This window comes from Biomphalaria glabrata, chromosome 4 (assembly GCF_947242115.1).
Source record: "Biomphalaria glabrata chromosome 4, xgBioGlab47.1, whole genome shotgun sequence".
Lineage (NCBI taxonomy): Eukaryota > Metazoa > Mollusca > Gastropoda > Planorbidae > Biomphalaria > Biomphalaria glabrata.
Genome location: NC_074714.1, coordinates 39,263,646 through 39,291,474, shown reverse-complemented (window position 1 = coordinate 39,291,474; position 27,829 = coordinate 39,263,646). Strand labels below are relative to the sequence as shown.

Genomic DNA, 27,829 nt, shown 5'->3' with positions numbered 1-27,829 from the left:
CAGTATTATAAGTACATGTGATTATATGGCAGATGGTTTTCCACACAAAAATACAAGAAATGTTTTTCATGTATTTATCGAATGTTGTCTGTGCCACATAATTGTGTGTCTAGTGGTCAGTGAGATAAACAGAGGATAGTAAATTTTCAATTATTCGGATAAGATAGTTGTTGTCTTAAGTCAAATATAAAGAGATAACATTAATAACAGTAGTTATTGATCTTACAACTTGTACTAGATTTGTATCGTATTTTATCTATCATAATAATTTGGCATAATTCTTATGTTTACAGATTGAGCATTTGGGCCCCTCTTTACTAGACCTATCATACCTCAAGTTTATATTTGGTGGTGTTTAAATATCATAATTTGACTTGTTGTTTAATGTTTATTCTTTTTTTCAAACCACTGGTCTGTACTTTCGTACACTCCTACTTAGTGGCGTAACAAAGGTGGTTATTGGCAGCAATAGGCAGCTAACTCAAGCTGGTGAGTGCCTTGAAATTTCCCCCAGTAATGGGTTGGATTATGCGCATTGAAACCATTATTATTATTATTAAACATTATTAGCTACTAGTCGGGAGGAAAGCTTTAACCCATATTAGCTTTGCCGTGAAGAAACCTAAAACCGTATTAATTCCAAGTAAATACGAAGAAAAATGTTTTCTTCATTGGATGGCATTATTAATGAAAGTAATCACCCGATGTCAGCCTGAAGGTTGCCATTGGAAATAAAATTAGTCTTGATAGTCAATACAATGAGCCTCATTGATAAAGACGAATTTTGCCCGGAGCAAATGATGCTTCAACTTTTGTCGCAGTTTTTTTTTCAGAAGTCTTAGAACTTCCGAAACAATAACCTGTTGAGCTCTTAAAGTTTCATTTACAAAAACAACTGCTACAATAACTACCACTACACACAACCAACACTACATTGACCACCGCCAACTGACCAGCGCAAAAATGACTACCGCAACACTGAGCACCACTGCCTGACCATCCCTACACTGCCCAGCGCTACTCTGACTACTGAAACACTGACTACTTTAAAAACAAAGTAACATAAGGATAGAACTGTACAATTACTGCCATATGTGATGTTGCTTGTTCAGGCTGTCTTGAGGTCAACTATGGATGACTGTTGAATTTCAACCAATTACTCTGCAAGCGTTTGGGTGTTATTGTTCGGGTGTATTCCGTGTAGTTGATCAACAATCCAGACAAAACAAACACATCGGTTTTAACTAGTAAAGAGATGTAGTCAACGCTGAAGAACAATGTAACATGTATTTATTCTAAGAAAAGGCCACAGTAAAAGTCTCTGTCACTAAACACGTCGTTACCCTAGAGGATTATATCGCTAACTGATATTCCGGTCTCTAACCCAACATATCCCAAACGTCACTAGTCCCGTTCAATATGCGTCTTCTATAGTGCGTCGCTAAATAACTAATCTATATATATAAGGTGTCTAACACATATCAATATTTCAAGATTTATCTCCTTTTTCTTTATAAAACAAAATAAACAAATTAATTACTACTAATTAATTGACAATGAATAATTGTGCAAAGTTTCAACTTGATCTTTGAATGGGAAAAGGAAGAGGTGGCGTATAGAAGAGTTGTACCAGACAGACAGAGGGAGTTGATATAAACTTTGTAAAACTCGAACAAAGCCGGGTAAACATAGCTAGGAAAATCTGGAAATATTCATTGGAGGCGGGTTTCTAATTTCGCTGTTATCATGCGCATCTAATGTGCACCGCAAGGCATCTTCACATTAAATCAAAATTATCAACATCATATTGATATTCATTTACGTCTCTGAGCTTCGCGATCGAATGGTCAAATTCTGTATTGTATTTTAATATTTGAAGTTACATTCTTTGTCCTAAATGGAGAGTGGAAAGTTGGGTCTTTCTTTTACAGACGACATTAACTGTTTGACACAATCCTATACAGATATTAGAAGGTACTATTCTTGTTCGGTAGACAGGTTTCACATTTTGTAATCTAGGTCTAGAGCTAGATAGTATCATAGAAATAATAGAATAGTTCTAGTTCTAGATCACGATTTGATCTATCATCTAGTACTACTTGTGCTAGTATATAGATCTCAATAATAATAAAGGTCAAGATCTAGATAGAGAGATCTAGATCTATACTATATTCTAGATTCTACTAGAATTCTAGTGAAATCTAGATTTGTAGACAAGATTTGTAGGCTAACATAAGATTTATTCTGTTAGACCTAATTATTTCCATGTGACCAGATTCATTCGAGAAGCTAATATGCAGTGGCGTAGCTTGGGATTTGGGCCCCCTGCATTTTGACATTTGACATTATGACATGAGATAATGGCGTAATGTTTAATGTTTAAAAAAATTTCGGACACTCATTAGGGGCCCTCTCAAGTGGGGGATTTTCACATTTGGACCTTTTCCCCACCCTAGCTACGCCAATGCATATATGGTTAATCTCATAGAGATGAGACGAAAGCCTGGGCATTAGCTTTGGTCAAAACGATGTCCCCACACAGAAGTTCCGCCCTCTCCACGCAACTGATGTTTCCAAAGGAAAGTCCGATTTATGCAGTTTGAGATCAGTGGCGTTGCATCTTCTGCCAGGGTGTAGCATAGAGGCGTAACTAGACACTTGCGAGGGGTGCGGGCCGCACGGGGCCTCAATGTTGTGAGTGGCATCAAACTTGCCCCAAGTTCGCTTGAGCTTTTCAATAGAAATAAAAAAAAGGATTATCTACTCTAGACTGAAAGACTTTGAAGATTGGCTTGAAGACATTACAGAGGATGTTGGAATAAGACTTGTTACTCAAGGGTCTGAAATAGTTCACCATTTGGATAGTCTATTGAAAGAAAGACGCCAAGAATCAATAAAAGTAAAGAAGATGAAACATTCAATAGTTTTTTTATTCGGCGAAAGCCAAAGGCGAGAAGATTCTGAGGAAACGGATGTATTACTCCTTAGAAATAGAATCTTTATTTTGCTTCCCCTCTTGTCAACAAGATCAAGTAACTTAACTCAAGTAGCCAAAGATGGATTAAATGAATAGTGGAGCTTGTCGCCGAAAGCTGAAAACCAAGAGACCAGCAGAGCTCATAGTCATCGTCTGCTTGGCGGGGAACAGTATTGACAGCAAGGTTTCGACGGAAAAAGTAGAGAGACTATCCGAAGAGACTCTTGGACATCAAGTGTTTTCTTTCATAGCAAAAATCTGGCATTCCGAGGGCATCGTAAACAAGGTGAAGAGGAATTGGAAGGACAAAATCAATCAAGTTTTATCTAAGTACTATATCAATCGAATTTTATCTAAGTACTATATCAATCAAATTTTATCTAAGTACTATATCAATCAAATTTTATCTAAGTACTATATCAATCAAGTTTTATCTAAGTGCTATATCAATCAAGTTTTATCTAAGTACTATATCAATCAAGTTTTATCTAAGTACTATATCAAAATTTTCAAACTTTATTGAAAAAGTTGTAGTAATTCTGGAGACATTGACAAATACAGATGAAACGTTTTCTACTTAATCTACTAGAGGCAGGTAGATTGTTAGCTGCTGTTTATTACTTTTTCTCGCCTACCTTTGGTTTAGGGCAGTTTAGGGCAGACTATATTCATTGAAATAAACGATGAGCAGTCTACCAAAAAAAAATTCAATTCAAGACTTTGCATTCAAACTGAATGCATTAAATTGTATTTAAATACATTTTGAACTACTATTCGGTAGGACATTACTGAAGCTAGTAATATGTTTGTCGAAATCATATGCTCGGACCTGTTAATTAGTGATAACCTGAAACACGTATTGGCCAGGCGAAAAAGATGATAATTCTATCTGCCACACATGATACAGGTAAGTCATGAAATTTAATAATCCTTGGTGGACCATATAATTGCCCAAATTTTGAAACGGTAATGTGGCATGAATTATCGTGATTCTTTTAGAAAGATTTTAATGTTTTATGAAAAAAAATCTTATGAAAAGCTGTATATTTATATATTTTGTTTAGTCTGACAAGTTCTTGAAGTGTTCCTCTTCTGCCGCTAGTTTTCTAGTTTGATTGAGATAGCAGATTGTCAAAACTCAAAAGTTTTTTTATTTTTTATATTTTAATTCTGGCCAATAATATAAATACAATCTCCTCGTTTTGAATACAGGCTCGCTGCTGAAAATGCTGCCAGGAGGTTACAGACTTTGATGGCTAAACATTGTCCACAAGGTAGGAATTACGAAAGAAATTTAGACAAATTTAACTTTACAAGGTTGAAACCTAGGATCTAGGTCAACAAATATTTTTTCCAAACTTTGGTCATATATTCTGTAGGATTCATGTCAAACCCATACAGAGTCGATACAGATCCATCTAAACAAACCCATACAGAGTAGATACAGATCCATCTAAACAAACCCATACAGAGTAGATACAGATCCATCTAAACAAACCCATACAGAGTAGATACAGATCCATCTAAACAAACCCATACAGAGTCGATACAGATCCATCTAAACAAACCCATACAGAGTAGATACAGATCCATCTAAACAAACCCATACAGAGTAGATACAGATCCATCTAAACAAACCCATACAGAGTCGATACAGATCCATCTAAACAAACTCATACAGAGTAGATACAGATCCATCTAAACAAACCCATACAGAGTAGATACAGATCCATCTAAACAAACCCATACAGAGTCGATACAGATCCATCTAAACAAACCCATACAGAGTAGATACAGATCCATCTAAACAAACCCATACAGAGTAGATACAGATCCATCTAAACAAACCCATACAGAGTAGATACAGATCCATCTAAACAAACCCATACAGAGTCGATACAGATCCATCTTAACAAACCCATACAGAGTAGATACAGATCCATCTAAACAAACCCATACAGAGTAGATACAGATCCATCTAAACAAACCCATACAGAGTAGATACAGATCCATCTAAACAAACCCATACATAGTAGATACAGATCCATCTAAACAAACCCATACAGAGTAGATACAGATCCATCTAAACAAACACATACAGAGTAGATACAGATCCATCTAAACAAACCCATACAGAGTAGATACAGATCCATCTAAACAAACCCATACAGAGTAGATACAGATCCATCTAAACAAACCCACACAGAGTAGATACAGATCCATCTAAACAAACCCATACAGAGTAGATACAGATCCATCTAAACAAACCCATACAGAGTAGATACAGATCCATCTAAACAAACCCATACAGAGTAGATAGATATCCATCTAAACAAACCCATACAGAGTAGATACAGATCCATCTAAACAAACCCATACAGAGTAGATACAGATCCATCTAAACAAACCCATACAGAGTAGATACAGATCCATCTAAACAAACCCGTACAGAGTAGATACAGATCCATCTAAACAAACCCATACAGAGTAGATACAGATCCATCTAAACAAACCCATACAGAGTAGATACAGATCCATCTAAACAAACCCATACAGAGTCGATACAGATCCATCTAAACAAACCCATACAGAGTCGATATAGATCCATCTAAACAAACCCATACAGAGTAGATACAGATCCATCTAAACAAACCCATACAGAGTAGATACAGATCCATCTAAACAAACCCATACAGAGTAGATACAGATCCATCTAAACAAACCCATACAGAGTAGATACAGAACCATCTAAACAAACCCATACAGAGTCGATACAGATCCATCTAAACAAACCCATACAGAGTAGATACAGATCCATCTAAACAAACCCATACAGAGTAGATACAGATCCATCTAAACAAACCCATACAGAGTAGATACAGATCCATCTAAACAAACCCATACAGAGTAGATACAGATCCATCTAAACAAACCCATACAGAGTCGATACAGATCCATCTAAACAAACCCATACAGAGTAGATACAGATCCATCTAAACAAACCCATACAGAGTAGATACAGATCCATCTAAACAAACCCATACAGAGTCGATACAGATCCATCTAAACAAACTCATACAGAGTAGATACAGATCCATCTCATCTAAACAAACCCATACAGAGTAGATACAGATCCATCTAAACAAACCCATACAGAGTCGATACAGATCCATCTAAACAAACCCATACAGAGTAGATACAGATCCATCTAAACAAACCCATACAGAGTAGATACAGATCCATCTAAACAAACCCATACAGAGTCGATACAGATCCATCTTAACAAACCCATACAGAGTAGATACAGATCCATCTAAACAAACCCATACAGAGTAGATACAGATCCATCTAAACAAACCCATACAGAGTAGATACAGATCCATCTAAACAAACCCATACATAGTAGATACAGATCCATCTAAACAAACCCATACAGAGTAGATACAGATCCATCTAAACAAACACATACAGAGTAGATACAGATCCATCTAAACAAACCCATACAGAGTAGATACAGATCCATCTAAACAAACCCATACAGAGTAGATACAGATCCATCTAAACAAACCCACACAGAGTAGATACAGATCCATCTAAACAAACCCATACAGAGTAGATACAGATCCATCTAAACAAACCCATACAGAGTAGATACAGATCCATCTAAACAAACCCATACAGAGTAGATAGATATCCATCTAAACAAACCCATACAGAGTAGATACAGATCCATCTAAACAAACCCATACAGAGTAGATACAGATCCATCTAAACAAACCCATACAGAGTAGATACAGATCCATCTAAACAAACCCGTACAGAGTAGATACAGATCCATCTAAACAAACCCATACAGAGTAGATACAGATCCATCTAAACAAACCCATACAGAGTAGATACAGATCCATCTAAACAAACCCATACAGAGTCGATACAGATCCATCTAAACAAACCCATACAGAGTCGATATAGATCCATCTAAACAAACCCATACAGAGTAGATACAGATCCATCTAAACAAACCCATACAGAGTAGATACAGATCCATCTAAACAAACCCATACAGAGTAGATACAGATCCATCTAAACAAACCCATACAGAGTAGATACAGATCCATCTAAACAAACCCATACAGAGTAGATACAGATCCATCTAAACAAACCCATACAGAGTAGATACAGATCCATCTAAACAAACCCATACAGAGTAGATACAGATCCATCTAAACAAACCCATACAGAGTAGATACAGATCCATCTAAACAAACCCATACAGAGTAGATACAGATCCATCTAAACAAACCCATACAGAGTCGATACAGATCCATCTAAACAAACCCATACAGAGTCGATACAGATCCATCTAAACAAACCCATACAGAGTAGATACAGATCCATCTAAACAAACCCATACAGAGTCGATACAGATCCATCTAAACAAACCCATACAGAGTAGATACAGATCCATCTAAACAAACCCATACAGAGTCGATACAGATCCATCTAAACAAACCCATACAGAGTAGATACAGATCCATCTAAACAAACCCATACAGAGTAGATACAGATCCATCTAAACAAACCCATACAGAGTAGATACAGATCCATCTAAACAAACCCATACATAGTAGATACAGATCCATCTAAACAAACCCATACAGAGTAGATACAGATCCATCTAAACAAACACATACAGAGTAGATACAGATCCATCTAAACAAACCCATACAGAGTAGATACAGATCCATCTAAACAAACCCATACAGAGTAGATACAGATCCATCTAAACAAACCCACACAGAGTAGATACAGATCCATCTAAACAAACCCATACAGAGTAGATACAGATCCATCTAAACAAACCCATACAGAGTAGATACAGATCCATCTAAACAAACCCATACAGAGTAGATAGATATCCATCTAAACAAACCCATACAGAGTAGATACAGATCCATCTAAACAAACCCATACAGAGTAGATACAGATCCATCTAAACAAACCCATACAGAGTAGATACAGATCCATCTAAACAAACCCGTACAGAGTAGATACAGATCCATCTAAACAAACCCATACAGAGTAGATACAGATCCATCTAAACAAACCCATACAGAGTAGATACAGATCCATCTAAACAAACCCATACAGAGTCGATACAGATCCATCTAAACAAACCCATACAGAGTCGATATAGATCCATCTAAACAAACCCATACAGAGTAGATACAGATCCATCTAAACAAACCCATACAGAGTAGATACAGATCCATCTAAACAAACCCATACAGAGTAGATACAGATCCATCTAAACAAACCCATACAGAGTAGATACAGATCCATCTAAACAAACCCATACAGAGTAGATACAGATCCATCTAAACAAACCCATACAGAGTAGATACAGATCCATCTAAACAAACCCATACAGAGTAGATACAGATCCATCTAAACAAACCCATACAGAGTAGATACAGATCCATCTAAACAAACCCATACAGAGTAGATACAGATCCATCTAAACAAACCCATACAGAGTCGATACAGATCCATCTAAACAAACCCATACAGAGTCGATACAGATCCATCTAAACAAACCCATACAGAGTAGATACAGATCCATCTAAACAAACCCATACAGAGTCGATACAGATCCATCTAAACAAACCCATACAGAGTAGATACAGATCCATCTAAACAAACCCATACAGAGTCGATACAGATCCATCTAAACAAACCCATACAGAGTAGATACAGATCCATCTAAACCAGTGGTCTTCAACGGGGGCGATATCGCCCCCTAGGGGGCGTTTTCGATATTTTGGGGGGCGCTGAGAGCCAAAGGGGCGGTAGGGGGGCGCTGGGCACACAATGGGGCGGTAAGGGGGCGCTGGGCATAAAGGCGGAAAGAAGAATTTTAAGGTGCTCTGAAACAAAACAAATTTAAAAATTCTTGAACATTATAGCTGGGAAACTAAATATAGACAAATTATAGTTAACTTGCTTTTAATTTAAGAACAGAAACAGCGTTAGAAATTGAGTTCGGGAATCCCATTTTCTATATTTAAATTCTTACTCTTTTGCTGTAATACGTATGTAGGTATTATCCTTGGGGATTTCGCGCGTATAAACGTTTAAGATTTGAGAAACAAAGTAGGTAATACGCCTTTAGATTATAGTTTATTTTATCTACATATGTTAATATATTGATATTTAAGTGTTAATTGCAAAAAAAAAACAACATTAAAGGTAACATTTAATAGAATAATTTAACTTTTTAAAAACAAAAAAACATTGATAAAATGTTGTTACGAAAACTCACTGGTATGTCATGTAATATTTCCTTGAGATTTAGTGAATTGCCACTAGAAAAAAAGTAAGTTCTACTTTGATGGCATTTTCAGATGAGGTTATGAAACCAAGTCGGCTTCACGAACATATAGCGATATCCAAAAATAATTTAAGAATATTCCTGAACAATTATAAAAATCTACAATTAAAACAATATTAATAACAAAAAAAAAACGGTAAAGCAGGATATGTTTTAGTGGCTTCTTAGAAAAATGCATAGTTTTTTAAAAATTGTTATGATATTGTTGAAAAATTGATTAAAACTAAATTTATTTTAAAACATGTGTAACACAAATAGACTTTTTTTTGTTAGAGATGAAATATTATTTCAAAATAGTCTAGTTTTGTAGCTTATGAGGACATAGAGGAAACCATCAGTGGTTGGATGCTACAATGACTTCATAGGTAATATAGAATAAAGAACAAATCTATTCACTATTTACATTGTGTGTTATGATACACAAGAAAAGTTTAGCCCGCAATTTCATTTCTATTTGAATCTAATTATAAGACTGTAAATAAAATTCAAACCCTTGCCGAAAATAAGCGCATCTTTCAACAGTTTTGTGAAACAAATGATGAAAAAGGTGTTAGACTCTTGTTGTAAACTGAAGTTCGCTGGATTTCGAAAGGGGTTTGTTAATTGTTATGGCTCGTTTTTTTAAGCTCTTAAACAATTTTTTTTTTTTGAGAAACGGGAAGATTCAACGGTTGGCAATGACTTAAAGCAGGCTAAAAAAAAATTGTTTTACATGGTAGGCATCTAACACAAATGAATGAAACGAACCTCCGACTGCTAGGAAAGAGATTGACTTTTATTGATAATATCATTTTCTCTTTTATCGAGATATTAAATCTATTTTAAAGAGTTTTACACTCTCACATAACTTGTTTGTTAACAAATGAATTACTGCCCAATGACACCGATATCTATGCAATTCACATAACAATGCTCTATGAAGAAATTAAGATTCGCTTCTAAAAATTAAAAATATGTACATTTAAATGACAATTATTAAACATCTGTTACTGATGTTCAAATTGAGTTGCATGAAAAAATAGATTTACAAAACTATGTCTTCAGTAAAAAGAATGTAAACATAGGAGGCACACTGTGGCGTAGCTAGGGTGGGGGAAATTTAAAAATCCCCCGGGCCCCCATTTAAGGAGGGGGGCAAAATATTAAGCAAAATGCAGCGGCCCCCAAAGATGTCAAGCCCCTTAGCCCCAAACAATGAATATTCCTAGCTACGCCCCTGGAGGCACAACAGAGATGTGGCTGCATTTAAATGTTTCAGTAAAATTCCAAAACTTTGGTCGAAATTGGAATTATGTTTTAGCTTTTCAGTAAACATGGTTAACATAGATTTAGTGCATAACAAAGTTAATGAATAAGCAAAGAAATAGACTGGATGTAGCCACTAGAAGAGACCTTCGCCTTGCTTTGGCAAATTAAAAGCTTAAAATTTCTAATATTGTCAGACTGCAGGAGGCACAAGGTTCCCATTAGCTTGATTTCATTTTGTAGTGAATTCAGCAATAATAATATTTATATAAAAAAATAAAACTAAATTTACAATTAAACCAAAAAACAGTAGGCCCTAATATTCAAAAAACTAAACGGAGACTATTCTTAGGATTTGAAAGAAAGTCTTTACAATTAATTTTTGTGTGTAATCACTGCAAATTATTTGATATAATTTTTGTATAATGATAATATTGGCTGTTTTTGCCTTTAATTCCGAAGATTATGTCCAGTGTTTCACATAACTACGCAAACCCAACTGCGACCTACATATTTTCCCGAATTTTATGCAGACAAAGCCGTTGTATGCTTGTGTTCTTTTTAAGTTTTCTTTCCGTCTTTTGCGCCTGTCTTCAATAATGGTTTTCTTTGAGTTTCAAATGTTTGTCCCGCAGTTTTTGTAAGAGCTCTCTAACTGTTTCTCTCAGAGGCTATCTGCTGCCAGAGAATGCTGCCAGGTACTTTCCTCTATGCCAGTGAGAGCGAAATGGCGCCTGAATAAATCTTTATGGCGCTCATGGGGGAGGGGGGCACCTCTGTAACTCAGTCCTCCTCAAAGCTCGTCAGTCATAGGCCAAGGAGTTCACAACAATCGCCTTTGGCATGCGGTCGTCTTTCAAGCGGGATAAGTGACAGCATAAAAATAATAAATAGATGATATTTTGTTCAAATTTGCCTTCTCACGCTTCTTTATAGTGTTTTTCTTAGAGGGGGGCGCTGGCGGATTTTTTAAAAGAAATAATTCGAAAAAGGGGGCGGTAAGCCAAAAAAGGTTGAAGACCACTGATCTAAACAAACCCATACAGAGTCGATACAGATCCATCTACACAAACACAAGAAAACGAAAGTATTGTAGTCTGGCAGACAAACTATAAATAGTTCGTCTTTTTGGTGTCTCCGGTGTACAAACTAAAAGAATTGTGGGTAAACTTTTGCTTTTCAAAAGCCTTGCGAAATGTTTGTGCCACTTTTTAGCCCCCACAGAATCAAATTCCACCCCCACTCCCCCACCGAACTCTTCCCTTTCTAGCACAGAATCAATTCTTAATGGAGGAATCACTTTCACTTCATGGCAGTGGCACAACTCAAAACTTAGTTCAAAACAAATGGGCAACTAACTCTAGCGGTAATAAAGCAGAGCTGATACAAAGATCAACTGGGTTCCAACGAACACTTCTCAGGAATGTAAAGTTTACTTTAATAATAATATCAATAAATAAGAATTAGATCTAGATCTAAACTATGCAGATCTTGTCTATCATTTACAAAAATAACAAAAAAATGACGTCAACAATTTATGTTGTCTAACTACAAATCGCAAGGTTTGAAAGGGGAACTTTACCTTTTTTTAAATATATTTTAACTAGGTTCTTTATACATTTGAAAATTAAATCTAGAGATTTAATGAACAAGTTATTACAAATTATAATATGAGTTTAGTTTCACATCTTCGGGCTTATAAGGTATATCTGACACACGGGAGTGTATTATAAAATATAGGCTAGTGTAGTCATTGATGGCTGCCTGGTCGTGCGGTTTGCGCTGGACTGTCGTTTGGATTTATCGATGGTCCCGGGTTCAAACCCTGCCCTCTCCCATCCCCCGTCGTCCTGTGGGAGGTTTGGACTAGGAAGTAAACTATCTTTAACTCCGAAGGAACATCCGAAACATGTCAAACATTTTACAAAACAAGAAAACACTAAGAATTATACAACTTTTCTATTTAGTTGGCAACATTAAAGGTCAATTTAGCGTCCTTGACATTTTCTAGTTGAGCTTGAAACTCTCCAATATAAAGTTAAAGAAGTGCTTTCTAAACACCATGAGGGATATCTGTTACAATCTAGAAAATAGCACATTATAGCACCATTTTATACTCTCCATTTAGTTCCAAATAGGGAACAAATGATTTATAACCCACCAGGGATCACTAATTTACTATTTTAAGTCATAACTCTCCATGGTTCACTAGTTTACTATTTATGTCATAACTCTCCATGGATCACTAATTCACTATTTATTTCATTATTCTCCAGGGTTCAATAAACTACTATTTATTCCATACCTCACCAGGGCTCACTAATTCACTATTTATTTCATAACTTGCTAATTTATTAAAAAGAGAAAATTCTAAAAGTAGTTAAAGTCATCTTATTACCAGTAAAACACACAACACCCCGTAACACGTTATAGTAGACTAACTTTTTCCAGCAAAAAAATGTTGTGTGTTCAAAGCAACAACAACAAAACTTGCTAATAAATAACAGCCTCACGAATGTTTACAACACCTACTAACATTATAGAACACCTGCTAACATTATAGAACACCTGCTAACATTATAGAACACCTGCTAACATTATAGAACACCTGCTAACATTATAGAACACCTGCTAACATTATAGAACACCTGCTAACATTATAGAACACCTGCTAACATTATAGAACACCTGCTAACACTATAGAACACCTGCTAACATTATAGAACACCTGCTAACACTATAGAACACCTGTAACACTATAGAACACCTGTAACACTATAGAACACCTACTAACATTATACTTTGTGTTTTTATATTTCATTTTAAATTTAAAAATCAAATTTGAAAGGAAAAAGGAAAAGAAGTTGATATTGAATTTTTATAAAAATCTAGTTTTCATGTTCATATTTATCTCGACGATAAGTTCGGAGCTAATCTTTTAAGGTGGACTGGGTGACTTAAGACTTAAAACCTGCACACACACAAAATAATCTTTTAAGGTGGACTGGGTGACTTAAGACTTAAAACCTGCACACACACAAAATAATCTTTTAAGGTGGACTGGGTGACTTAAGACTTAAAACCTGCACACACACAAAATAATCTTTTAAGGTGGACTGGGTGACTTAAGACTTAAAACCTGCACACACACAAAATAATCTTTTAAGGTGGACTGGGTGACTTAAGACTTAAAACCTGCACACACACAAAATAATTATATAAAAAAAAAAACTCGCATAAATAAATTTGTCGGAACTGGTGGCTTATCAAAGCCGAAGTTGAGGCCGACGTGGGTGTTTAGACATGCGATAACTTGATTTGACTCGGTGTGCGTTTGTCTGAGTGAGTGTGTGGTTCCGTGATGCGTTTAAGACGACATTGGTAGTAAGAATAATCTAGATGTGTTTATAGCAGACCGTTCAGGTACATTCAAACAGATACAATAATAAACTGACACCTACAGGTGTTTTTATGGACACAACATTCAAGTGTTTTTTTCAAATGTAAAAAAATAAATAAAATAGGAATAAAATAGAATACCATACAGCAGAGTAATAATAACTAATAATGATTGCAAAGTTTACTTCAATCAACTTGATAGATTCACTTCGACATCCTCCAAGACGTCTTATATAATATAAGAAATCAGCGAGTCTATAGACAGTGTCACAGCATAAACAGTTGGTCGCTCTTGAAAATTTAGAACATTTAGTTTCTTACCCATTTTCAATCGCGCACTTCATGAATCTCGTTTCATAGGCACAGATATAGTAGTTCAAAATGTAAATAGGCACTGGCACTGAAGATAATATATAATGAGACATAGTGAGATTCATAACAAACGTATATTCACATTTGACTAGAGTAGCACCTTTAGTAAAATCACTAAATTTAGAAAGCCTTCAGGAGAGAAGACTCAAAAATAAAGTAGCAATTATACATAAAACACTGAACCATAATCATCAAATACAAACACAAAATCTAATAAAATACTCAGAAAGACACAAAGATAAAGGCACATTCCTCGTTCCATAGGCTAGGACATGTAGGACGTAATCATCTTCTCTTTTTTTTTGAAGTTACGTCTGATAATGCACATAATTTATAGTCTAATTCTATTTAATTAGCTATAGCTTCTAAAATATTATGTATAAGTTCTTTAAAAAATGACTGGGTTAGAAGTATCTGATGATGATAATAATTAGTCGAGTCGAAGATTAATGAGGAATGCAGTATTTCTCGTGGCTAAGCATATAACGTCATAAATAATACCAACATCTATCAGCAAACACTATGACCAGGGTTGCTTGACCTACACATCTAACTACACACTAGTCATTCTCACAAATCTATCTATTTATCTATCTATCTATCTATCTATCTATCTATTTATCTATCTATCTATCTATCTATCTATCTATCTATCTATCTATCTATCTATCTATCTATCTATCTATCTATCTATCTATCTATCTATCTCTTTCATCTCTCTCTCTCTCTCTCTCTCTCTCTAATATTATATATATAAATATACAGGGCTTTTTTGTGACGGTACGCACCGACTGCACCGGTACGGCGTACCGGCACCTTTCTGGAAAAAGTATTACTTTTCTTGTATTTTAACGTATATTACTAATTTTTAGTAGTTAAAAGTTAGGCTATCAACTTCTGAGTACCGGCACCTAATCACTGAGTACCGGCACCTATTTTTTTTACAATATATATATATATATATATATATATATATATATATATATATATATATATATATATATATATATATATATATATATATATATATATATATATTGTTGTATATTTTTCAGAGGTCAGTAAAGGTCGTCCATCGAAACTGGATGAGAACTGTGTGAAGCGTGTCACTCTAATCTGGAACTACGTAGTTAAATACCAGGATGTACTGGCCGCTCAGATGTGTACACGGTAGGACTGGGTTTCTCCACTTGGAAATGGTGTACTGTGTACACGGTAGGACTGGGTTTCTCCACTTGGAAATGGTGTACTGTGTACACGGTAGGGCTGGGTTTCTCCACTTGGAAATGGTGTACTAAGTACACGGTAGGACTGGGTTTCTCCACTTGGAAATGGTGTACTAAGTACACGGTAGGACTGGGTTTCTCCACTTGGAAATGGTGTACTGTGTACACGGTAGGACTGGGTTTCTCCACATGGAAATGGTGTACTAAGTACACGGTAGGACTGGGTTTCTCCACTTGGAAATGGTGTACTGTGTACACGGTAGGACTGGGTTTCTCCACTTGGAAATGGTGTACTGTGTACACGGTAGGACTGGGTTTCTCCACTTGGAAATGGTGTACTGTGTACACGGTAGGGCTGGGTTTCTCCACTTGGAAATGGTGTACTGTGTACACGGTAGGGCTGGGTTTCTCCACTTGGAAATGGTGTACTGTGTACACGGTAGGGCTGGGTTTCTCCACTTGGAAATGGTGTACTGTGTACACGGTAGGGCTGGGTTTCTCCACTTGGAAATGGTGTACTGTGTACACGGTAGGGCTGGGTTTCTCCACTTGGAAATGGTGTACTGTGTACACGGTAGGGCTGGGTTTCTCCACTTGGAAATGGTGTACTGTGTACACGGTAGGGCTGGGTTTCTCCACTTGGAAATGGTGTACTGTGTACACGGTAGGGCTGGGTTTCTCCACTTGGAAATGGTGTACTAAGTACACGGTAGGGCTGGGTTTCTCCACTTGGAAATGGTGTACTGTGTACACGGTAGGGCTGGGTTTCTCCACTTGGAAATGGTGTACTGTGTACACGGTAGGGCTGGGTTTCTCCACTTGGAAATGGTGTACTGTGTACACGGTAGGGCTGGGTTTCTCCACTTGGAAATGGTGTACTGTGTACACGGTAGGGCTGGGTTTCTCCACTTGGAAATGGTGTACTGTGTACACGGTAGGGCTGGGTTTCTCCACTTGGAAATGGTGTACTGTGTACACGGTAGGGCTGGGTTTCTCCACTTGGAAATGGTGTACTGTGTACACGGTAGGGCTGGGTTTCTCCACTTGGAAATGGTGTACTGTGTACACGGTAGGGCTGGGTTTCTCCACTTGGAAATGGTGTACTGTGTACACGGTAGGGCTGGGTTTCTCCACTTGGAAATGGTGTACTGTGTACACGGTAGGGCTGGGTTTCTCCACTTGGAAATGGTGTACTGTGTACACGGTAGGGCTGGGTTTCTCCACTTGGAAATGGTGTACTGTGTACACGGTAGGGCTGGGTTTCTCCACTTGGAAATGGTGTACTGTGTACACGGTAGGGCTGGGTTTCTCCACTTGGAAATGGTGTACTGTGTACACGGTAGGGCTGGGTTTCTCCACTTGGAAATGGTGTACTGTGTACACGGTAGGGCTGGGTTTCTCCACTTGGAAATGGTGTACTGTGTACACGGTAGGGCTGGGTTTCTCCACTTGGAAATGGTGTACTGTGTACACGGTAGGGCTGGGTTTCTCCACTTGGAAATGGTGTACTGTGTACACGGTAGGGCTGGGTTTCTCCACTTGGAAATGGTGTACTGTGTACACGGTAGGGCTGGGTTTCTCCACTTGGAAATGGTGTACTGTGTACACGGTAGGGCTGGGTTTCTCCACTTGGAAATGGTGTACTGTGTACACGGTAGGGCTGGGTTTCTCCACTTGGAAATGGTGTACTGTGTACACGGTAGGGCTGGGTTTCTCCACTTGGAAATGGTGTACTGTGTACACGGTAGGGCTGGGTTTCTCCACTTGGAAATGGTGTACTGTGTACACGGTAGGGCTGGGTTTCTCCACTTGGAAATGGTGTACTGTGTACACGGTAGGGCTGGGTTTCTCCACTTGGAAATGGTGTACTGTGTACACGGTAGGGCTGGGTTTCTCCACTTGGAAATGGTGTACTGTGTACACGGTAGGGCTGGGTTTCTCCACTTGGAAATGGTGTACTGTGTACACGGTAGGGCTGGGTTTCTCCACTTGGAAATGGTGTACTGTGTACACGGTAGGGCTGGGTTTCTCCACTTGGAAATGGTGTACTGTGTACACGGTAGGGCTGGGTTTCTCCACTTGGAAATGGTGTACTGTGTACACGGTAGGGCTGGGTTTCTCCACTTGGAAATGGTGTACTGTGTACACGGTAGGGCTGGGTTTCTCCACTTGGAAATGGTGTACTGTGTACACGGTAGGGCTGGGTTTCTCCACTTGGAAATGGTGTACTGTGTACACGGTAGGGCTGGGTTTCTCCACTTGGAAATGGTGTACTGTGTACACGGTAGGGCTGGGTTTCTCCACTTGGAAATGGTGTACTGTGTACACGGTAGGGCTGGGTTTCTCCACTTGGAAATGGTGTACTGTGTACACGGTAGGGCTGGGTTTCTCCACTTGGAAATGGTGTACTGTGTACACGGTAGGGCTGGGTTTCTCCACTTGGAAATGGTGTACTGTGTACACGGTAGGGCTGGGTTTCTCCACTTGGAAATGGTGTACTGTGTACACGGTAGGGCTGGGTTTCTCCACTTGGAAATGGTGTACTGTGTACACGGTAGGGCTGGGTTTCTCCACTTGGAAATGGTGTACTGTGTACACGGTAGGGCTGGGTTTCTCCACTTGGAAATGGTGTACTGTGTACACGGTAGGGCTGGGTTTCTCCACTTGGAAATGGTGTACTGTGTACACGGTAGGGCTGGGTTTCTCCACTTGGAAATGGTGTACTGTGTACACGGTAGGGCTGGGTTTCTCCACTTGGAAATGGTGTACTGTGTACACGGTAGGGCTGGGTTTCTCCACTTGGAAATGGTGTACTGTGTACACGGTAGGGCTGGGTTTCTCCACTTGGAAATGGTGTACTGTGTACACGGTAGGGCTGGGTTTCTCCACTTGGAAATGGTGTACTGTGTACACGGTAGGGCTGGGTTTCTCCACTTGGAAATGGTGTACTGTGTACACGGTAGGGCTGGGTTTCTCCACTTGGAAATGGTGTACTGTGTACACGGTAGGGCTGGGTTTCTCCACTTGGAAATGGTGTACTGTGTACACGGTAGGGCTGGGTTTCTCCACTTGGAAATGGTGTACTGTGTACACGGTAGGGCTGGGTTTCTCCACTTGGAAATGGTGTACTGTGTACACGGTAGGGCTGGGTTTCTCCACTTGGAAATGGTGTACTGTGTACACGGTAGGGCTGGGTTTCTCCACTTGGAAATGGTGTACTGTGTACACGGTAGGGCTGGGTTTCTCCACTTGGAAATGGTGTACTGTGTACACGGTAGGGCTGGGTTTCTCCACTTGGAAATGGTGTACTGTGTACACGGTAGGGCTGGGTTTCTCCACTTGGAAATGGTGTACTGTGTACACGGTAGGGCTGGGTTTCTCCACTTGGAAATGGTGTACTGTGTACACGGTAGGGCTGGGTTTCTCCACTTGGAAATGGTGTACTGTGTACACGGTAGGGCTGGGTTTCTCCACTTGGAAATGGTGTACTGTGTACACGGTAGGACTGGGTTTCTCCACTTGGAAATGGTGTACTGTGTACACGGTAGGACTGGGTTTCTCCACTTGGAAATGGTGTACTGTGTACACGGTAGGACTGGGTTTCTCCACTTGGAAATGGTGTACTGTGTACACGGTAGGACTGGGTTTCTCCACTTGGAAATGGTGTACTGTGTACACGGTAGGACTGGGTTTCTCCACTTGGAAATGGTGTACTGTGTACACGGTAGGACTGGGTTTCTCCACTTGGAAATGGTGTACTGTGTACACGGTTGGACTGGGTTTCTCCACTTGGAAATGGTGTACTGTGTACACGGTAGGACTGGGTTTCTCCACTTGGAAATGGTGTACTGTGTACACGGTAGGACTGGGTTTCTCCACTTGGAAATGGTGTACTGTGTACACGGTAGGACTGGGTTTCTCCACTTGGAAATGGTGTACTGTGTACACGGTAGGACTGGGTTTCTCCACTTGGAAATGGTGTACTGTGTACACGGTAGGACTGGGTTTCTCCACTTGGAAATGGTGTACTGTGTACACGGTAGGACTGGGTTTCTCCACTTGGAAATGGTGTACTGTGTACACGGTAGGACTGGGTTTCTCCACTTGGAAATGGTGTACTGTGTACACGGTAGGACTGGGTTTCTCCACTTGGAAATGGTGTACTGTGTACACGGTAGGACTGGGTTTCTCCACTTGGAAATGGTGTACTGTGTACACGGTAGGACTGGGTTTCTCCACTTGGAAATGGTGTACTGTGTACACGGTAGGACTGGGTTTCTCCACTTGGAAATGGTGTACTGTGTACACGGTAGGACTGGGTTTCTCCACTTGGAAATGGTGTACTGTGTACACGGTAGGACTGGGTTTCTCCACTTGGAAATGGTGTACTGTGTACACGGTAGGACTGGGTTTCTCCACTTGGAAATGGTGTACTGTGTACACGGTAGGACTGGGTTTCTCCACTTGGAAATGGTGTACTGTGTACTTACGAAAGCGTACGATACCTCGCATACAATCGACTGTTGGCACATTGATACGATGGCTGGGACGCTTCCGATGAAGGCCGTAAGCTTCATAGGCAGTTGAATAGGCCAGACCGAAAGGATGCGTGGTAGCAACGTAATTGTGAGGAGCAGGCCGTCCTAGCCCTTATCAAGTCGGTCACTGTCCAGTTGGTGTTTACTTCGGATGGTTTCCAGAAAACTACGACACACGGCGTCGCCACTGCATCAAGGACGATGAAACAGTAGACCACATTCTTTAAGGATGTCGTTTTCTGCATGAGGAGCGATCGGGAAAAGGGTTTGAGAGAGAGAGAGAGAGAGAGAGAGAGAGAGAGAGAGAACTGGTTTATGTGCGCCAATGGGTCTGTCCTTGTACGGGGACAAGGCGACCTTAAAACTCGCTGCCCGCTTCCTTTCACGTGCTCTAAGGGAGTAGTCTCTAACCCTAACCCTAACCCTAGTCTCAGCAAGTTTCGTTAACTAGTTTGGTTTATGATAAACGTAGTCTGTTGGGGCACCACACATGATTTCTTTCACCTATCCCTTAGTCTGTTGGACCTTTGTGGCACCACACATGATGTCCTACATTTCCTAAATAAAAGGTTTTTATTTATTTTATTTATTTCACATGTGACAAACCCGTATATTGTATTAAGTAAGATGTTTTGCAAAGTTTGACAGCCCTAGTTACAGATTACATTTTTAAGAGTTCTAGCTTCATTCGATCCATTTTTTTTTATTGTACTGTGAGTGTGTGTGTTGGTGTGCACGAGAGAATCAGCTATCCTGCATACTTTACGATGATTTAAAGAACAACTTATCAGATTAGGACACTGAGGAGGAAATGCTATGACATGATATGAAAATTATGATCAAGATGATAGATTACGTCTTCTCTGGATAGTCTTATCGTCTGACTTAACGTCTTTCGGTGACGTCAAGATCTATTTTTAAACTATCGTTGCATATTCACATGTTTCAGTTTTGCTTTAGCCTACATGTTTCGGCAGTTCCTTTGTGTCTTTCTGGGTATTTTATTAAGCTTGCCTTTGTTTTGTCTTTGTGAGTCTTCTCAGACATACAAACAGTTCTACAATCGGTTGACATTGGGCCATCTGAACCTTTTTCTAATGAACAGAGAGGCAGCTTGAAAGATTTATCTCCCCTGATCTCAGTTACTCGACAAGAAAAAGTTTCAAAAATTCATATAACACTCAGAGCAATGTCTTCAATTCCGAAGATGAAGGATGAGTGCAGTGTTTTACATGACTTCGCAAACCTAGTTGTGACCTGCATATTTTTCCTCATCACATGCAGACAAAGCCGTTGTCCTCCTGCGGTCTATTTAAGTTTTCTTTTCGTCTTCTATGCCTGTCTTCAATAAGGAATTTTGCTTCGTGTCTCAAATGTGTCTTTGCCAGAGGTCTCCAACAGTCTCTTTCAGAGGTCATCTTCTGCTAGCTACTCTTATTTACGCTAGTGCCAAAGCGAAAAAAAAGTTATGCTGTAAAAAAATTATGTAACAGCTTTAATTTCCGCTTGTATGAATTGCTTTTAAGATCTCAATCAATTAAGTAACTCTTCTTGTAACTTCGTTACGAATTTTGTTATTTGGCCCATTTTTTTTTCTCTATTTCTCCAGGTTGGTATTTTTCTTTTTATATAAAAACAAATTTTTAACCAAAGAAAATTTTAAAATGAGAAAAACAACACGGTCGTTGTTTAATATAATAATGCAAAAATATTTTGAATAGTATTGCAACATATTTAGAACTATCTTGCAAACATACTTAGAATTGGCTTCTGAACATACTTTAAATTGGCTTGAAAAATACTTAGAATTAAGGTGACGAGTGTCAAAAATAATACTTTTACTACTGTTTTTGCAAAGCTTTTTTTCTGAACTAGCTCTGCTGTCTATCTGGACGGAATCTTGCTCGTGGTATTTCTTTCACTTTCCATTCTCGGATTAAGTTGAAACTTTGCACAATTATTTCTTGTCAGTGACAACACATGACTACTGTCCATTGCGCATCCCGTAATACCAGGCAGCTATCCATTCATTTGACCAATGAGTCTTTTGAGTCTGCCCTAAACCCAAGATCTGAGCACATGCTTTCCGCAAAGGTAATACAGGATTCAGCTATGTCTTCCAGACTAGTAGTTAACAATGTCTTTCATGGCTTCAGTTTGAGTGCTCGAATTTTTTTTTGCAATCAGCTTTGCACCAGCAACATTTCTAACCCCATTCATGGTTGGTGCGCACATTGCGCCATCTGTTGCTAGAATAGCTTTAGCAAAGGTAAATTGTACTGCAATATCACCTCCTGTAATTTCTTAAAAACATCCTCGGTTGTTGTGGTGTTATGTATAGTCGCTTATTTTGGTGTTATGTATAGTCGTTATTTGTGGTGTTATGTATAGTCGCTTCTGTGGTGTTATGTATAGTCACTTTTTGTAGTGTTATGTATTGTTGCTTTTTGTGTTGTTATGTATAGTAGCTTTTTGTTGTGTTATGCAGAGAACAGAGCTCAAGTAGCTCCTCATGTATCTCAAAATTCATGTCAAAGGTCCTTATGAATATAGCCAACTGTACTACATCCGTATGAAATTACCACATCTAGTTCAATTTAACATATATTTTCGAAAATCATTTTTTTCCAAATATCTTATCATTAATTAAAGAATACTTAATAAGTTCAACGAATTTGATTGTTACATTTGAGTTTTTCTGTTGTTTTATTATACCTAAAAATTAGTGTTCTCGGTTAATTGCTTAATAATTTAACATTATTTTGATAATTCTTGAGGTGGCCAAGCGGGCCGCATGCAAAGTGCTCGCGGGCTGCATGCAGCCAGCAAACACTGAGTTTGACATGCCTGATATAGACAGATTGCACCTGACCTTTGTTGAGCGTGGTGTCAGAACTAGCCCAGGTTTTGTGTTTTTTGAAAGATCTCTGGATCTACTTATGATTAATGTATTTTTCATGCAACTCTAGTAGTGACGTGTATGAAAAGGGGCCTAATCAATAAACATAAAAACCGATAAATGATGTAATAGTAATAATCTCCATTTCAATACAAAATTATTTATTACAAAATGTAGTTGTAATAATATACATGATTTTTCACTACATAAAAGTAAAACTTTTAAAAAGATTTTCATCAAAGAGCCATATAATAGTAAAACCATATCCTGTTTACATTTTTTGCGCAGTTATATAGGTAAGAATTTAAAATATACTTATATATAAGCATTATTCATTAATATGTAAACTAGTCTAGGCGCCCTTTTTATATTTAAGATAGGGCAGTGACACCGTAATAATACATCTATAATATAGTTTCCGGTAGTAGTCCTTCTAATCTATCTATCTGTCCGTCTGCCATGTTTAGATCTCAAATACTAAACATATGATAATTGAGATACTGAAATACGATTTGTTGACATTTTATGCAACTGTTTTGGTGTGTGTGTATTTCCAAGGTGATAAAAAGTTAGCCATTTGTTGGTGGCTATGCAGTGAGGATAAAGAAATTACAATAGGGTCTAGCTTAGTGCATAGGTGGCTGCGGTATGCGCGCTGGACTGTCGTTCGGACCTGTCGATGGTCCCGGTTTCGTATCCTGCCCGCTGCTATACCCAATTTACAAACATTTTAGGTGCAAATGTGAAACAAACGACGAACCAGAGATTTGAAACAGCAAAGACATGTTTTTGTAGTGGGTTAGATTTTGTTTCAAATATAGATTTATGACGACTGCATACTTGTAACTGGACTGGTGCCCATTAGATGAGCTGCTCCACTTTGTGGTTGCTGGCCAACATTTACTTAAGAGTGAGGTAGTTAATTGGTCTATCTTTTAATTGGCCACGTTCGTAGGGTGAAAATGCAACGGCGCGTGGCGATTGCATATGCCAAAACTGTGACCGCAGCTGTGTATCAAGGATTGGCCTCTTTAGTCACACAAGAAGTTGCAAAGGGAATAGATCATCTCTCGAGACGTAAAATGCCACAGAATTGTTATAAATATACATACACGTTTAGATAGAATCTATATTGTTGACGTCTTTCTATTTCTCTCTTTAGTTTCAAGTGTGAAAATCCAAAGCGGCATAATGAAGTCATCAACGCCGTTCGATTAAATAAAAGCCAAACCGACAGCATGAAGAAGATCTACAAGAGCCAGGAGGGGGCACAAAATGGCCGCTGCCTAATTGGCCATATTTCTGACATCCTCGGCAACCTCAGGAGCGCCAAAGGCCTGAAAAAGTCGCTCAAATCCAAGATACGTATGCTCGTGGCTGCAGGTTACTCCAAAGACAATGTAATGGTAATATAACATCTAAAAAAAAACTTTATTTATATTATACTGTATCTGTTTTTCCAACAACTAGTTTATAGGAAATATTTTTGAATAAGTTTTCTTTTAGTCATTATGTCATTCTCACCCGTGGTGATCGTTTGGCTAATTTGTTACAAAGCTTATATCAACTCAATCTGTCTGTCTGTCTGGTTAAAAGTTTGTACACCTTATTTCTCCCACACCCAATCCCAGATCAAGCTGAAATTTAGTACAATTATTTCTTTTACCTGACAACACATGAATTAATTTTAAAAAATAAACAACAAGTTAATTAACTATTGGTAGTTATTATTTTGTTTGGTATCTCGAACAAGGGAAAGAAATTGCTCTTCACTGAAGTGGTGGTATAAGCTGAATTCGTCCCCTTATAGATCGCCGCTCTAAAGTAAGCGTGTAACAAACAATGAATAACTATATAATCTACTATTTTCATAAGCACCTCACTAGCAGAGTTGTCAGTATGTCGGCTTGAGGAAGATTGAGCATGAGTTCGAATTCAGGTTGCTCCTTTTTTTTATAAATTCTTTTAAAAAGCGAATACGGTGAAAATTAACCCAGATATACCTTTCTCTCCCGCCCACATTTTTCAACTGGTCCAGATAAGTGATAGGATCACAGCGCATTGAAAAAGCTAAAGCATGAAATCGCGCTAAATAAAAACTATTGGTAAATATATTTCTAATCGGACAGATTTATTATACAAACCCATCAAAAGCAAAGGTAGGATATTATATCACGTGATCTTTAAAATACGAAAACAAAAATTACTATTTTAATTACAAGATTTTCTGTTAATTGATGCTCTATTGGTGGCCCAAATGGATATAGAGATTATAGACGAACGGCCACGCATATCTGACATGTTCTAAACAACAGTTGTACTAGATCTAGATCTCTCTCTTCTCTTCCTTATCTGTCTCATCTCTCCCTTCCTTTTCTGTATCTCTTTTTTTTATTCTATTTTCTCACTCTCTCCCTTCCTTCCATCTCTATTTCCCTCCCCCTCTCATTTCATTGTCCCTCTTTCTCTTTTAAATCTACTTTTCATTCCTATCCAACTCTCTCCTGCTGAGTGGTTAGCATGTGCGTCAAACACTTCTCTTCATTCAAGTGTTTTCATAGTGCTTCGCTTCCGTTAGTTTTCTATTTACACACATTTTACAGTGTGGAATGTTTAACTGCAAAAGGCACACTAAATCTCTTTTTAATGACTTAGGTAGTAAACCGCAATGTGCGTATAAGCAAAATACAATAGAAAGTGTCTTTCGATCCAATTTAATTTCGGAACAATTTCCGAATTAACAAGTCGTGCAATTATCCGATATGCCATAATTAAGGCCAAGGTGTATTTCATTACTATGCAGATAAGTAGCACCAGAACGTCTTTGTTTAAAGACATGTACACTATTATCCAATACTTTTAGTTGCAACGGAACGTTATACACCCAAGACACATAAGACGCCAAGGTTTATCAACTATTTATAGAATTTGCCCTTGACTCCGTTTGAACTATGGGTAACCCGAATTCGTAACAATGATAACAAACTAAACACTAATGGTGTGACCTTATCCCATCCAGGCTGAGTCCTCATTTCTCAGCACCTGGCTTCGGGATTCTCGAAACTCGGCCCTGACCGACTTTAGGTCTTGTATCAACCTAGTAGTCGGATCTCAGGCCTGCGTATCATAGCTGCCACTCAAGAGGAACAAACGATACTTAAGGATGCGTAACTCTTTCCTTAACTTGTTTAGTTGGCTAGTAAGTTTGAAACAAAAGTTGCAGAATTATATATAATGAGCAAAGTAGTGTTTGATTACATAGTAACATGCCGAACTTATACATTGATAATGTTGAGAAAGTATGCATAGTTTGATTCACACACAAACACATAAGCTTAAAAAAATATAGTAAATACGTAAGAATGGGGTAGCTGACATATGTCCCACCTCATACGACCCGATTGATATTTCAACAGACAGAAACATTTTTAAAAACTTTTTTTGTGTCGTGAAATATTCATGCACAGTCTACTCTCACAATTTTTGTGTCACTAAGTAGGCCGAGTAACAAGATAAAGTCTTTCTTTGCACGCGTTTTTTCGTGATACCTTTCGAGCAGAGCCCATTTAGCAGCTCACCGAGTCGGCCAATATTTTATATATATATATATTTTATATATATTTTTTAAAATCTTTACTTTCTTGATTTTGTTTTTTTTTTCAGCGCAAGAGCCACTCCCTGACATATTTCCTAGCCGAACACCTCCCGTCTCACTGGTCGGCCCAGATAGAGCAGGCTTGGACCACCATGTTGACATACATTTTACAACTGGGCTCCAAACTATGGGATAAAATCGACAAAGACTCATCAGGGAAGAAAACCAAGAATTCATTTCCCTTAGCAGACATAAAGACTGGACTGGGCAGGAAGAAGTTGCCGTTTCGTTGAAGATTTTAATGTTGGTCACGTGACTGCTTTGTTCTTTGTTCCCGTGAATGAAAGGCACACTTGGATGTGTACGCTTGTCTAGCAACAATGTAAAGGAAACGATCACAAGAGTTCTTAATTCATCTCAACATTTCTTGACAAGTCAATTATTAAACTACACATGGCATGCTCTGATTGGTCAAGGCATTCTTAACAAATACAATGTTACTTTTTTTTAATGAAGTTTTTTTTTTCTTCTAATTTTATGCTATAAACTCCAGAAAAAAAAAGTAAAATTACAAAATTGTTTTTAGTTGTTTCTTTAAAACGAGGATGCCCCTGCCTGACTAGACCTCTTTAATTTGTCAACCCATGATGGGGTAGCATTTAATGATGTACTTCCTTTCAAGCACCACATAAACTTCCACACGGTTACATTCAGTAGCTGCTTCATGTTAGTCTATTTCAGAGCTATGGTCTAAAGCTCTATTTTGGGAGTTCATCAAATAGCATTCTTGTAGGTTGTGATTGATTTGGAAGGTATTTCTAAAATCAACTAAGGTTAAATATGTTAAGCGGAGCGAACCCCAGACCCAGTCAAGTCAGAGTTGGGACTTTCCAGCTCCGTTAGTATCTGAAGTATCCTGTTTGGTCAAAACCATTCTTGGCCATGACTTGAGATTTTTGTCGATCACTCTTGCCTCTGGTGTAAGAGGGGGCCTGGGGAATTCATTCATATTCCTAGTTGTTATGACCACGAGCAGATGTGACTCTTAATCATACACTAAAATAGACTCAGCAACAGTAGATTATGATAACTTTAATCTTGGTTCAACAAATAATAATATATCAATAAAATAGCCTCGTTTAAAGTACGCAAACCCGTAATCTTCTTTTGCACCATTCCACATTCAC

The 27,829-nt window shown here is 38.3% G+C and overlaps 1 protein-coding gene across 3 annotated transcripts; it reads left to right on the top strand.

Annotated features, from left to right (window-relative positions):
• The first annotated feature begins 25 nt into the window (after positions 1 to 25).
• On the top strand, positions 26 to 27,207 carry LOC106051180 (uncharacterized). 3 transcript variants are annotated; one of them, XM_056025225.1, is made up of 5 exons: positions 26 to 209; positions 4,190 to 4,251; positions 15,440 to 15,554; positions 24,210 to 24,453; positions 26,711 to 27,207. In XM_056025225.1, exons 2-5 carry the CDS (start codon positions 4,230 to 4,232, stop codon positions 26,933 to 26,935), a joined length of 606 nt encoding a protein of 201 aa, XP_055881200.1. In that variant the 5' UTR covers positions 26 to 209; positions 4,190 to 4,229; the 3' UTR covers positions 26,936 to 27,207. The 3 variants fall into 3 exon arrangements, with proteins under 3 accessions (XP_055881200.1, XP_055881199.1, XP_013061778.2); XM_056025224.1 differs by lacking the exon at positions 26 to 209 and adding an exon at positions 1,716 to 1,974 and having other exon boundaries at positions 24,210 to 24,447; XM_013206324.2 differs by lacking the exon at positions 26 to 209 and adding an exon at positions 1,756 to 1,974.
• The last annotated feature ends 622 nt before the right edge of the window (positions 27,208 to 27,829 follow it).

Excerpts from the sequence above, each read along its gene's own strand:
- LOC106051180 (XM_013206324.2), top strand. The coding sequence starts at position 1,898 with ATGGAGAGTGGAAAGTTGGGTCTTTCTTTTACAGACGACATTAACTGT. Across the intron at positions 4,252-15,439 it reads GGCTAAACATTGTCCACAAG|AGGTCAGTAAAGGTCGTCCA; the intron begins GTAGGAATTACG and ends TATATTTTTCAG. Across the intron at positions 15,555-24,209 it reads GCCGCTCAGATGTGTACACG|TTTCAAGTGTGAAAATCCAA; the intron begins GTAGGACTGGGT and ends TTCTCTCTTTAG.